Genomic DNA, 11,589 nt, shown 5'->3' with positions numbered 1-11,589 from the left:
GCCTGGGAGAGAGAAAGAGGCAAAATAAAGCGCAGGTGGTGCCGCGCACCTTGCCGCGCATCGCGCCGGGGGGGGGAGGGGTGACGGCTGCTTACGACGATCGCTGCCCCATGGCGCGGACGGCCCCGTGACAGCGACCCAGCGCGCTGGTCGCGGGCTCGCACACAACGAGCCGGCCACCTGGGTCGCTGGCCGCCCGGGCGGCGGCGGCCGCTGGCGTTCTAGTGCGCACGCAGGTCTGCCGTTGCTGCACAGATAGAGTTTAAGCTAGTCCCAAACAGACTTGGCCCCGTGTCGACGTGCCGGACACGGGGCGAGCGCACCCTGCTCGGCTGCAGCCGGCCAGCGGGCGCCGGCCGGCCGCGGCAGGCGCGTCCGCGCTGCACTGGCCGCGTGGCCGAGACGCGGCGACGCGCAGGCCATGCCGTTTCGAACTCTGCGAGCGAGTCGCCCGGACCTGCGCAGACGCATGGCGGCAGGGCGTATGGCGCGTACACTTCGAGATACCAGACGTGTGGCACGGCTGCCAGCTACGGCACGGTGGGCGCGCCGCACCATGGTCCGGCGTATCCCGGGCACGCTGGCGTAGTCCGTGGCGCGCCGTACTGGGTGCTGGTGTGGCTAGCGCGAGCGCTGGTGTCGCTGGGTGCCTACCCGGCCGGCTGGGTTGGAGCGCCACTGCACTCGGCCGAGCGTGACTATGTCCGCGGCGGTGACACGGCTGCTGGCGGCTCGGCGTGCGTCGGTGTGCATGCGGGAGGGCGGACGTGCGCGGCCGGGTGACCAGGCCCGCGGCGGCGGCTCCCTACGTTGCGCGCTACGCGCATGACCGGACCGCCTGGCCGCTGCGCGGCGCCAACAGCCTGGATCAGCCCAGCGAGCCGGGACCGCCGCCGCGGCTCGGCCGCTGGTACCCGGCGCCGGCGCCCGCCCGTACCCGGTGTCCAGACGCGTCGCGGCCGACACCTGTGCCCCACTGCCCTGCAGCAGCCGCACGGCCCGACCCCGCGGGCACGGTCCGCAGCTCAGCCGTCAGTCCCGGATCGCGGCCGTCGCCGGCGCGGGCGTCGCGCGCAGGTGCATGCATTGCTATGTACAATCACAGATGGACGCCGTCGGCCGCGTCGTCGGCCGGGGGCGCGGGCTGGGCCGACGCGGGCGCCGCGCGCGACGCAATCACGTGCTCGCCGTGTCGCCGGCGCAGCTCCGCATGCAGCGCGTCAATCCGTGCGCCCTGGTCGGCAATAACGGCCGTATTTTCGTCGATGGCCGCCGCCAGCTCGGCGTCGTCGTCCGCGAACGCGGCCATCTCGTCGTTCGACCGGCGCAGGTGCCGGATGGAGTTCTCAAGCCGGTCCTCCTCCGCGTACAGCGTGTCGGTCGGCAGGTCGCGGATGGCCTCGGCGAACGTGGCCAGCGTGATTCGGGTCGTCATTGGGGACGGAGCGAGCAGCGGCGGCGGGCTGAGTAATGGGCCGGGTAAGCAAAGTCCCAACCCGGGTAACCCGCGATCGAGAAAATTTCTTCGGTGCGCAGATCAGCCCTCCACCAAGCTCTCACGACCGACGAAATGACAACTGTGGAGAGCGCCATGGCGAGCAGCGTTGGCGGAGCCGGCTCGGCCGGCCCGCAGCCGCTGTTCACCTGCAACACGTGCTCGATCGGCTTCCCGGTGGCGTCGCTGCAGCGGCAGCACATGAAGACCGACTGGCACCGATACAACCTCAAGCGGCGGGTGGCCGGCCTGCCGCCGGTCGCGGCCGAGCTGTTCTCGGAGCGGGTGATCCAGCAACAGACGATCAGCCAGCAGGACGCGGACCGGCTGGCCTACGTGAACGTGTGCCGGGCGTGCGGTGGCAAACGGTTCACGTCCGAGGGCGCGTACCGCAACCACATTGCGTCGCAGAAGCACCGGGAGAACGAGCGGGACGTGCCGGCAGCCGCCGGCGGGTCGGTGATCGGGCCGCGTGCGGGCCGGCTGGCGGCGCGTGCGGCGGCGCGGGCCAGCCGGGATCGGAGCACGGCGTCGTCGGCGTCGGAGGGCTCGGAGTTCTCGCTGGGCGAGCCGGTCGGCTACCGCACGGCCGGGTACCGGGACGCGCGGGTCAGCGGCGGCGGCAAGGTGCTGCGGACGCGCGGCCCGTCGACGGCGCCGTCCGAGAGCGGCGACAACATGTCCGAGCTGGGCTCGGAGCTGAGCCGGACGCTCACGCTCGAGAGCGACGAGTCGGACGAGGCCGAGGCGGCCGAGCCCACGGAGCAGGAGCTGACGGCGGCGGTGGCAGCCAAGCTGGCGACCGCGGTCGAGCTCGCGCCGGAGGAGTGCCTGTTCTGCGGCGCCAAGCAGGCGTCGCTGGAGGCGTCGGTGGAGCACATGTACCGCACGCACGGGCTGTTTATCCCCGAGCGGGACTACCTGGTCGATCTGGCCGGGCTGGTCAAGTACCTCGGCGAGAAGATGGCGATCGGCAACTTCTGTCTGGCGTGCTCGTTCGAGGGCCGGTCGCTGGCGGCGGTGCGGCACCACATGCTGGCCAAGGACCACTGCAAGATCCCGTTCGAGTCCGAGGACGACCAGTACGAGCTGTCCGACTACTACGACTTCTCCGCGTCGTACCCGGACGCCAGCGGTGCGCACGACGGCGACACGGACGAGGAGGTGTCGGACGACGAGTGGTCGGACGACGAGGGCGAGGGCGACGGCGCGTACATCGACGCGACCGGCACCGAGCTCGCGATTCCGTCGTCGGGCATCCGCGTCGGCCACCGGTCGATGGCGCGGTACTACCGCCAGACGCTCCGGGCGCCGGTGGTGCGCGAGGACCAGCGCACGGTCATCGCCGCGGACATGCGCACGGCATCGCTGCGGCTGACAGACCCGAAGGCGTACAAGCTCGAGAAGATGACGTACAAGCAGAACGCGTACGAGGACAAGAAGTTCTTCAAGCGCAAGCTCAAGAACACCAACCAGCAGAAGCACTTCCGCGACCCGCTGCTGCAGTAGTGTCGCATAACTTGCATCGGTGTTGGGATCATATGTTCATCTAGTACAATATACATGCTTTCATCGCGCGCGTGGCTACGACTGGTCGCGGTAGACGATCTCCTTGCCGCCCACGGTGCCGGTGCGGCCCGAGACGCCGAAGCGGATCATGCCCGCGCCCTGCTCGCCCTTGCGGAGGCCGCCCCAGGACGTGCCGCTGGCCTTGGCGAGCGTGATCTCGACCTTGGTGCCCATGATCCGGTACGTCGACGCGGCGGGGTCGATCGGTCCGTAGAGCTCGAACTCGGTGGCGAACTCGCGCCCGCCGTCCATGTGCAGGTCGAGCGCGAGCGTCTGGGGGCCGAACGTGATGGCCGACGTGGTCTTGTCGCACTTTTTGGCAAACACCGACACGATCACGGTCGTCGGCGTCTGGTAGAAGTCTGTCCGGCACTCGACCTTGTCCGCGCTGGCGTTCTTCTGGGCGCGCTCCTCCTCGGGCGAGAGCGCGACAAACAGGTGCCGGCCCTCGGTACAGCCGCCGATCTTGAGAAACTCGTCGAACTCGAGCACGCGCCGCTTGCAGCACGACCAGCCCTTGGACGCGTCGTGGAACACGGCCGAGCCGGGGTGGAACACGCACCCGTCGCGCGCGCCGCTGTACGTCGTGCTGCAGCCGTTGCGCTTGCACTTGGCGCCGGCCGGGATCACCGCGTCCGCTGGGTCCTCCAGCAGCGGCGTCTCCTTGGGCTCGGCCTTGGGCGGCGCCGTGACGGGCTGGGGTGCGGCCGCCGGCGCCGCTGCCGCGCCGTACACCTCCTTGCCGTCCTTGTCGACCGACGTCGGCGCCGGCGCGGCCGCCGGCTTGGGCGCCGGCGCGGCCACCTCGGTCGAGTGCGTCCCGGTGGTGCAGCCCGGGATCGCCAGGAACTCGTCAAACGAGATCACGCGCTTCTTGCAGCACGACCACCCTGCCGTCAGCACCCTCCACGCGTCCACCTACCCTTGAGCGCATCGTGGAACACCGGCGGGCCCGGATGGTACACGCAAGGCGACTCGTCCGGCTTGTCGAACTTGATTTCGCACCCTTTGTGCGTGCAGACGTTGGCCATGGTCGATCAATGGCGAGCGTGCGAGCGTGCTGGCTGCGGTCTGAGCCCGATTGCGCTTGCTGGCCGAGAATCGCCCGGGAGTGCTTGTCGAGGCTGCCGATTTACGTTTGGAGAGGCCGTGATCTGCCCAGCGTCCGGTGGTTTCCAGAAAAATCTCGAATTGCCCGGACTGAGTCCCAAGGTTTGGGAGTCAGGTGACTCGGTCCGTTCGGGTCACGGTCCCGTGAGTTGCCTCCCAACGCCGGGAACAGCAATGATGCAATGTATAAATAAGCCGCGAACCGGAGATTGACGGCAACGCTGAAGCCACGACAGGGCGACGCACGACAGCGACGGAAGCACAGAGAGTATGGCATCACGCACGATGCTGGGACAGCAACAGATGGCGGCACGCGCGATGGTGGCGCGGCTGCCGGGACAGACGGGGGCGGCCGTGGGCCGGACGGCGGCAAGATGGCCGGCAATGGGCGGCCTGGGCGGCCTGGGCGGCGCGCGGGCGGCTGCGGGCGGTGCACTGCGGCTGGCGGCGAGCGGCGCGGCGGCCCGGCGCGCCGGCGGCGCGCCCGGCGACCAGGTGCGCTGGCTGAGCAGCACAGTCCGCCGGCCGGCTGGCCTCGGTGGCGCGCCCAACTTCAAGATGAACCTCGGCGGCGACAGCAAGCCGCCACTGGAGGAGTTCGGCGTGGACCTGACGCAGCTGGCGCGGGACGGCAAGCTGGACCCCGTTATCGGTCGCGACGAGGAGATCCGCCGGACGATCCAGATCCTGTCGCGGCGGACCAAGAACAACCCGGCGCTGATCGGGCAGGCCGGCACCGGAAAAACGGCGATCATGGAGGGCCTCGCACAGCGAATCGCCAACGGCGAGGTGCCGGAGAGCATGAAGGACAAGAAGGTGATCTCGCTGGACCTTGGCGGCCTTATTTCGGGCGCCAAGTTCCGCGGCGAGTTCGAGGAGCGGCTCAAGGGCGTCCTCGGCGACGTCGACAAGGCCAAGGGCGAGGTCATCCTGTTCATCGACGAGCTGCACCTGCTGCTCGGGCTCGGCAAGGCGGACGGCGCGGTGGACGCGTCGAACCTGCTCAAGCCGGCGCTGGCGCGCGGGCAGCTGCAGTGCTGCGGCGCGACGACGCTGGACGAGTACCGCAAGTACATCGAGAAGGACGCGGCGCTCGCGCGGCGGTTCCAGCCGGTGCTGGTCAAGGAGCCGAGCGTGCAGGACGCAATCTCGATCCTGCGCGGGCTCAAGGAGCGGTACGAGGTGCACCACGGCGTGCGGATCACAGACGGCGCGCTCGTGACCGCGGCCACGTACGCCAACCGGTACATCACGGACCGGTTCCTGCCCGACAAGGCGATCGACCTCGTGGACGAGGCGTGCTCGGCGCTGCGGCTGCAGCAGGAGTCCAAGCCGGACGCGATCCAGGAGCTGGACCGCGCGATCATGACGATGCAGATCGAGCTGGAGTCGCTCAAGAAGGAGGACGACCCGCTGTCGGTCGACCGGCGCGAGAAGCTCGAGGGCGAGCTGGCGACGAAGCAGGCCGAGGCCGACCGGCTGACGGAGGTCTGGACGGCCGAGAAGGCCGAGCTCGAGGCGATCAAGACCGCGCAGAGCGAGCTGGAGCAGGCGCGCATCGAGCTCGAGATTGCGCAGCGCGCGGGCGACTTTGCGCGCGCGTCGGAGCTGCGGTACTCGCGCATCCCGGCGCTCGAGGCCAAGGTGCCGCACGAGGGCGCGGCGCGGGCGGGCGGGTCGCTGCTGCACGACTCGGTGACGTCGGACGACATTGCGCGCGTGGTGTCGCGCATGACGGGCATTCCGACGGCGAGCCTGATGCGCGGTGAGCGCGACCGGCTGCTGCTGATGGAGTCGTCGCTCAAGGAGCGCGTGGTCGGCCAGGACCAGGCGATCGACGCCATTGCGGACGCCGTGCGGCTGCAGCGCGCGGGCCTGACGAACGACAAGCGGCCGGTGGCCAGCTTCATGTTCCTCGGGCCGACCGGCACGGGCAAGACCGAGCTGACCAAGGCGCTGGCCGAGTTCCTGTTCGACGACGAGAGCGCGGTCGTGCGCTTCGACATGTCCGAGTTCCAGGAGCGGTTTGCCATCTCGCGGCTGATCGGCTCGCCGCCGGGCTACGTCGGCTACGACGAGTCCGGCGAGCTGACCGAGGCCGTGCGGCGCAAGCCGTACGCGGTCGTGCTCTTTGACGAGTTCGAAAAGGCGCACCCGGACGTGTCCAAGCTGCTGCTGCAGGTCCTCGACGAGGGCACGCTCACAGACTCGCAGGGCCGCAAGGTCGACTTCCGCAACACCATCATTGTCATGACCAGCAACATCGGCCAGGACGTGCTGGCCGCGGACGCGACCGCCGACGACTCGGGCCTGGTCTCGGACGAGATGAAGGCGCGGGTGCTGGACCGCATGCGGGCCATCTACCCGCCCGAGTTCATCAACCGGCTCGACGACACGATCGTCTTCAACCGGCTGTCCAAGACGGCGCTGCGGCGCATCGTGGACATCCGCCTGGTCGAGGTCCAGCAGCGCCTGACCGACCGCCGCATCACCATGGACGTCGACGGCGCCGCGCGCGACTGGCTGGCCGAGCAGGGCTACGACGTGCTCTACGGCGCGCGCCCCCTGAACCGGCTCATCCAGCGCGCGGTGCTGAACCCCCTGGCGATGCTCATCCTGCGCAGCCAGGTGCTGCCGGGCGAGCACGTCAAGGTTACGGTCACGGACGGCCAGCTGGCCGTCGAGCCGAACCACCCGGCCGAGTAGCCGAATGTACATAGTAATGCTCTCTTCTTATATACATGCTGCCGGGCGGCGGGTGCGGCGCTGGCCGGCAGGACTGGTCGAAGCGCCGCACGCGCTGCGGCTCGCGCCGCGCGGCGTGCGGCTCGGCCGGTCGCCTCAGCCGCATCCCGTGCGGCGCAGCCGGCCCGCGGGTCTACGCGCCCGGTCCGCGCCCCAGCAGGTTGTCGGCCCAGCCGGTCTCCACCGGCTGGCTCGGGCTCGCCAGGCGCTCGCGGCTGCGCGCCTGCAGACGCGCGTGCTCCGCCGGGTCCTGGTCCGGCTCGGCCCACTCAAAGCCCTGGCCGTAGCGGGCCCAGTACTCCTTCCACACGAGCTCGTGCTCCGACTCGTCCAGGCGACGGCCCCGCCTGATGAGCTCGTCCTTGACAAACAGGCTCGGGTCGCCCTCGTCGAGATCGTTGCCGGCGCGCAGCCGGTCCATCTCCACGATCTGGTTGAGCATGCGCGTCTCCTGCGCCTTCAGGTACCATTTGTGCTGCAGCGTGCCCGGGCGGAAGCGGACCGGGCCGCCGTTGTCGCCGGGCCGGGAGGCCAGAGCGACGACGCCAAACAGCGAGCTGTTGGCGAGGTACACGGCGAGCATCATGTGGATGCCGAGCGTGTGCTCGACCTCGCCGAGCAGGCCCGACTGCATGAGCGCCTCGGCACCGAGCATGGTGCCGCCGGCGACCTGGGTCCAGATGGCAAAGTACTTCCAGGCCTGGCGCTTGATGTGGCGGATCCACAGCGGCGAGGCCGACGACTGGTCGATCAGCGCAAACGCGCCGGCCGTGTCGTAGTCGCGCAGGGCCTTGTAGAACGGAATCATGTACACGTCGCGGGGGACGTACGCGGCCGAGCCGGCGTTCCTGCTGTTGAACGCGCGGAGCGCCTCGACCGCGGCCGCCGTCGGCGGGCGTGTCAGGAAGAACGTGCGGAGTGTTTCGATGTCGAGAGGTGTGCGCGGGTCGGCCAAGAGCCGGGCCTGGGCGGCCACAACGGCCGCCAGCTGGGCCTTGTCGGCCTGCGCGGTCTTGGCGGCGCGCGTGCACGCCTGCAGGAGCTCGTCAACAGCTTCGGCCGGCACCGGGTCGGCGCCGGCCAGCGCACGGTCGATTTTTTCGCCGAGCGCGTCCGCCGAAAGCAGTCGGCGGCCAATTGGCAGCGCCGGCCGGGTCCGCACGCGGGCGGCCAGGCCGGCCGGGCGCACGCTCAGACGGGCGAGCATGGTGCGGCCTGTCGGGATGTGTGGCGGCTGGCAGCGATGCGGGCGTGGCGGATGGACGTGGGGTCGGGCAAAATTTTCGTGATGCGGAAACCGCGGCGGTGAGTTTGACGGCGCGAATTTTCAGCGACACGGATCGGAGCCATTGCGGCCAGAACAGCGACCGACGGCAGACCAGCGCATCGAGGCCAAGCGCAGGCGTGGAGAGGCACACGGGCATCAACCAAGGTGAGTCGCCGGCGGGCGTGCTGACGGCAGATGTTCTACGATCTCAACGTGCCGTGGCCGTCGTGCTCGGCGGCAGATCTCACGGCCGGCACCGGGCCGGTGGCAGAGCTGTTTGACGTCGTTGCCAAGCTGCACGGCTTTGGGTACCGCACGGTGGCGTTCAACTACGAGCACAGCGGCCGGGTGGGCGCGAATCTGCAGTCGCCGATCCGGCGGTCGCTGTTTGCGGCGCGGTTCCCCGACATGACGTTCCTGACGCGGATCACGGTCACGGCGGAGGAGAACGACGGCAGCGGCCCGCAGCAGCACCTGGCCGGGCTGTCGGGGCGGTTCGACATCGTGGCGCTGCGGCCGCACTCGGAAAAGCACCTGCAGGCCGCGTGCACGCAGTGGGACACGGTCGACGTGATCTCGCTCGACCTGGCCGAGCGGCTGCCGTTCTACCTCAAGCACCGGACAGTGGGCGCGGGAGTGGCGCGGGGCGTGCGGTTCGAGATCAGCTACGCGGCCGCGACCAGCGCGGACGGCGGCGCGCGGCGGAACGTGATCGCCAACGCGGCGGCCATGTTCCGGGCGACGCGCGGACGCGGCATGGTGGTGACCGGCGGCGCGCGGCACTGCCTGGACGTGCGCGGGCCGTACGACGTGGCCAACCTGTGCACGCTGTGGGGCTTCAACACGCTCGAGAAGGCCAAGAACGCGCTGGGCGAGGACGCGCGGCTGCTGGTGGTGCGCGGGCGGCTGCGGCGGCGGAGCTACAAGCAGGTGGTGGAGGTGTCGGGCGACGAGGCCGAGGACGAGCCGGCCGCGGGCAGGGACGACGCGGCCGGCAGGAAGGGCAAGGCGCGCGAGGCGGCGGGGCCGCCGGCGAAGCGGCAGAAGCCGTAGGACGGGCGTCTATAAGTCTAATGCATTACTTGTTGCGCTTGCTGAGGTCGTGGCTCTTGATGGTGAAGCAGTTGATGTCGAGGTAGCCGCAGATGGCGTTGATGACGGCCGCGGCCCACCAGAGGAAGTAGCCGGCGGCGAAGAGCAGGTAGGCGACCAGGTACGGGACCTCGAAGAAGGTGGTGAAGCCGAGGCCCAGCCGCGGCAGCGCGTCGAACAGGACCGGCGCGGCGATCAGCGGGACCATGACGATCGTCCAGCGCGGGAACGGCTGCTTGGTCAGGTGCGCGAGGATGATCTTGGTGGTGACGCGGCCAAAGGCGAACGACGTCGCGAGCGCAAACAGCACGAGGTGGTTGTGCGTCAGCACGGTCGCGTACGGGCTGTTGAGGTACAGGAACGTCGCCAGCGTGCACACCGAGATCGGGACCAGGTCGAGCACGAGCGGCGCGAACGGCAGGCCCGCGCGGCGCCGCGCCTGGTACACGTTGTAGACGCAGAACGGCAGGTGCAGGACCACGAACGCCAGCGCGACGACGACCACAAACACGTCGCGCAGGATCCAGTCGCCGCCGAGCGGGACCACGTCCGCCACCGGCGTCAGCCAGACCTCGGGCCCGAAGATGCCCGAGACGACCATGAGCAGCACCGCGATGATGATGCCCTCGGTCGGGCCGTTGATGTAGCCCAGGAACAGCGTGTGCGTGTGGTACGTCTCCCACGTCGAAAAGTACATGGCCAGGCACGACACCATCGTGATGAACGCGCCCACGCCCGTCGGCCCGAGGCCCATGCACGCGCACTCGATCAGGCCGCCGAGCGTGCAGTTGAGCGAGTCGATGCCGTGGTCGAAGAGCTCGCCCAGCGGCGAGCTCGACCCCGTCTTGCGCGCCTGCTTGCCGTCGACGTTGTCCATGGTCGAGTACAGCCACAGGCCGGCCGCGAACGAGTAGTACAGCCAGGCCGGCCCGGGCCCGACCAGGTCCGGCACGTACGCGATCACGCAGACGACGTTGGTGTAGATGAACGCGAACCCGATCAGTGTGATCACGTTGGGCGCCAGCCACGGCGGCATGAACTCGGCCACGTAGTTCCAGTAGTGCCGCAGGATGTGCTGCGAGATGTACGACTTGTCCACGGACGAGTACTTGTACGAGCGCAGGTTGGACAGCACGTCCGTGGAGAGCATCTCCTTGCGTTTGTCTGCGTCAGCGCGCCCGCGGCCGACTTACCGAGCGAGAAGGCCATCGCGTCAATTGGACCGGGGATTCGCCGACTCGATGGGCCGGGACGCGACAGAATGGATGGACAGGGGGTGCCGGGCTGCGGGGCGGCTCGAAAAATTGTGCGGTGATGTGGTGATCGGGCTAGGCGGCGGTTTGGCGCAGCGCCAGCGCATGCGGCTCGCGTTTCGCCTGCGTACGCGGCTAGGCGCAGACATCGGCCGGGCCGGCGCGGCTAGAGGCCGCCGAGCGCGAGCGAGTGCACGGTCTGGCCGACGCGCACCTTGACGGCACCGACGGCGACGGCGAGGCCCAGCGAGGCGACCGAGTCCGCCACGCCGGCGACGGCGGCCTCGTCGGGCTCGTCGAGGGTCCACCCGATCGAGACGTGGAACCGGCCGGAGAGCTGCGCCAGCCCACGACGGGCGGCCGCCGTGTTGACGGCGGCGAGCACCGGTGCCAGGGCCTCGCGGCCGGCGGCGTCGACCGTCAGAGCCAGGAAGAAGCGCGTGCGCGTGCTGTTGGCGACCCAGACGGCGCCGTCGAGCGCCAGCGGCGGCGGCGATTCCAGCTCGGCCAGCGCGGCGCGGACGTCGCCCACGAACGCGTCGCGGTCCGCGGCCTGGAGCTGCAGCGTGTCCGACAGCGACACGTGGAGCGGCAGCGGCACGCCCACGGACGAGCGCACGAGCGAGTGCGGCGCGCCGACGGTTTCGACCACGGCCTCGAGCGCGTCCGCGTCGTCCGCCGACGGGCGCCAATCCACGTACGCGTGCGTCGGCCACAGCCCGTCCACGTGCGCCAGCACGCGCTCGCGCCCGCCGTGCAGGGCGGGGTCGTCGCCGACTCGCGGCGCGGCCGTGTACAGGTCCAGAAAGCGGCCGGGCAGCGGCGGCAGCGCGTCGGGCGCGTCGGCGGGCGCGTCGGCAGACGCATCGGGGGCGCCAGCTGGCGGCGGGTCGGGCGGGCCCTCCTGGGCCGTGCGGGCACGCTTGTCTGGGCCGGCGGCGGCGGCAGCAGCGCGCTTTGCGCGCGTGTTTGATCGCGGGGGAGCCATGGCGACAGACTGCGCGTGCCGCGCTTTGTGCGGCAGCGCCGCACGGGGTGCGGCTCGGGTTGGCGTGCGC

General features: G+C 70.1%; 8 protein-coding genes across 8 annotated transcripts; 3 read left to right on the top strand and 5 right to left on the bottom strand.

Moving 5' to 3' along the window:
• Window positions 1–1,099: 1,099 nt before the first annotated feature.
• V1510DRAFT_401547 (uncharacterized protein) lies at window positions 1,100–1,435 on the bottom strand (the record flags this gene model as incomplete). The annotated part of the gene is made up of 1 exon (XM_066932036.1): window positions 1,100–1,435. The coding sequence occupies one exon, from the start codon at window positions 1,433–1,435 to the stop codon at window positions 1,100–1,102; it is 336 nt and encodes a 111-aa protein (XP_066790812.1).
• A 109-nt stretch (window positions 1,436–1,544) lies between these two features.
• V1510DRAFT_412288 (Rei1p) lies at window positions 1,545–3,097 on the top strand. The gene has a single exon (XM_066933048.1). It carries the CDS (start codon window positions 1,571–1,573, stop codon window positions 3,002–3,004), a length of 1,434 nt encoding a protein of 477 aa, XP_066790811.1. The 5' UTR covers window positions 1,545–1,570; the 3' UTR covers window positions 3,005–3,097.
• Window positions 3,080–4,095, bottom strand: V1510DRAFT_360962 (HSP20-like chaperone; the record flags this gene model as incomplete). Its single annotated transcript, XM_066931043.1, has 2 exons — window positions 3,080–3,954; window positions 3,987–4,095. The coding sequence occupies 2 exons, from the start codon at window positions 4,093–4,095 to the stop codon at window positions 3,080–3,082; spliced, it is 984 nt and encodes a 327-aa protein (XP_066790810.1).
• Window positions 4,096–4,732: 637 nt separating this feature from the next.
• Window positions 4,733–6,880, top strand: V1510DRAFT_361334 (P-loop containing nucleoside triphosphate hydrolase protein; the record flags this gene model as incomplete). The annotated part of the gene is made up of 1 exon (XM_066931057.1): window positions 4,733–6,880. One exon carries the CDS (start codon window positions 4,733–4,735, stop codon window positions 6,878–6,880), a length of 2,148 nt encoding a protein of 715 aa, XP_066790809.1.
• Window positions 6,881–7,052: 172 nt separating this feature from the next.
• V1510DRAFT_390523 (uncharacterized protein) lies at window positions 7,053–8,195 on the bottom strand (the record flags this gene model as incomplete). The annotated part of the gene is made up of 1 exon (XM_066931758.1): window positions 7,053–8,195. The coding sequence occupies exon 1, from the start codon at window positions 8,124–8,126 to the stop codon at window positions 7,053–7,055; it is 1,074 nt and encodes a 357-aa protein (XP_066790808.1). The 5' UTR covers window positions 8,127–8,195.
• Window positions 8,196–8,234: 39 nt separating this feature from the next.
• V1510DRAFT_412282 (RNase P subunit p30-domain-containing protein) lies at window positions 8,235–9,312 on the top strand. The gene is made up of 2 exons (XM_066933047.1): window positions 8,235–8,351; window positions 8,382–9,312. Exon 2 carries the CDS (start codon window positions 8,382–8,384, stop codon window positions 9,237–9,239), a length of 858 nt encoding a protein of 285 aa, XP_066790807.1. The 5' UTR covers window positions 8,235–8,351; the 3' UTR covers window positions 9,240–9,312.
• V1510DRAFT_444245 (CDP-alcohol phosphatidyltransferase-domain-containing protein) lies at window positions 9,244–10,672 on the bottom strand. The gene is made up of 2 exons (XM_066935681.1): window positions 10,472–10,672; window positions 9,244–10,442 (listed from the first exon to the last, which is right to left on the bottom strand). The coding sequence occupies exons 1-2, from the start codon at window positions 10,485–10,487 to the stop codon at window positions 9,265–9,267; spliced, it is 1,194 nt and encodes a 397-aa protein (XP_066790806.1). The 5' UTR covers window positions 10,488–10,672; the 3' UTR covers window positions 9,244–9,264.
• A 25-nt stretch (window positions 10,673–10,697) lies between these two features.
• Window positions 10,698–11,519, bottom strand: V1510DRAFT_361228 (uncharacterized protein; the record flags this gene model as incomplete). The annotated part of the gene is made up of 1 exon (XM_066931052.1): window positions 10,698–11,519. The coding sequence occupies one exon, from the start codon at window positions 11,517–11,519 to the stop codon at window positions 10,698–10,700; it is 822 nt and encodes a 273-aa protein (XP_066790805.1).
• Between the last annotated feature and the right edge of the window lie 70 nt (window positions 11,520–11,589).

Source organism: Dipodascopsis tothii (genome assembly GCF_038497935.1).
Source record: "Dipodascopsis tothii strain CBS 759.85 unplaced genomic scaffold V1510scaffold_5, whole genome shotgun sequence".
Classification (NCBI taxonomy): domain Eukaryota; kingdom Fungi; phylum Ascomycota; class Lipomycetes; order Lipomycetales; family Lipomycetaceae; genus Neoaidaea; species Neoaidaea tothii.
Note: the sequence above shows the minus strand (reverse complement) of the source record. Positions and strands in the feature narration are given on the sequence as shown.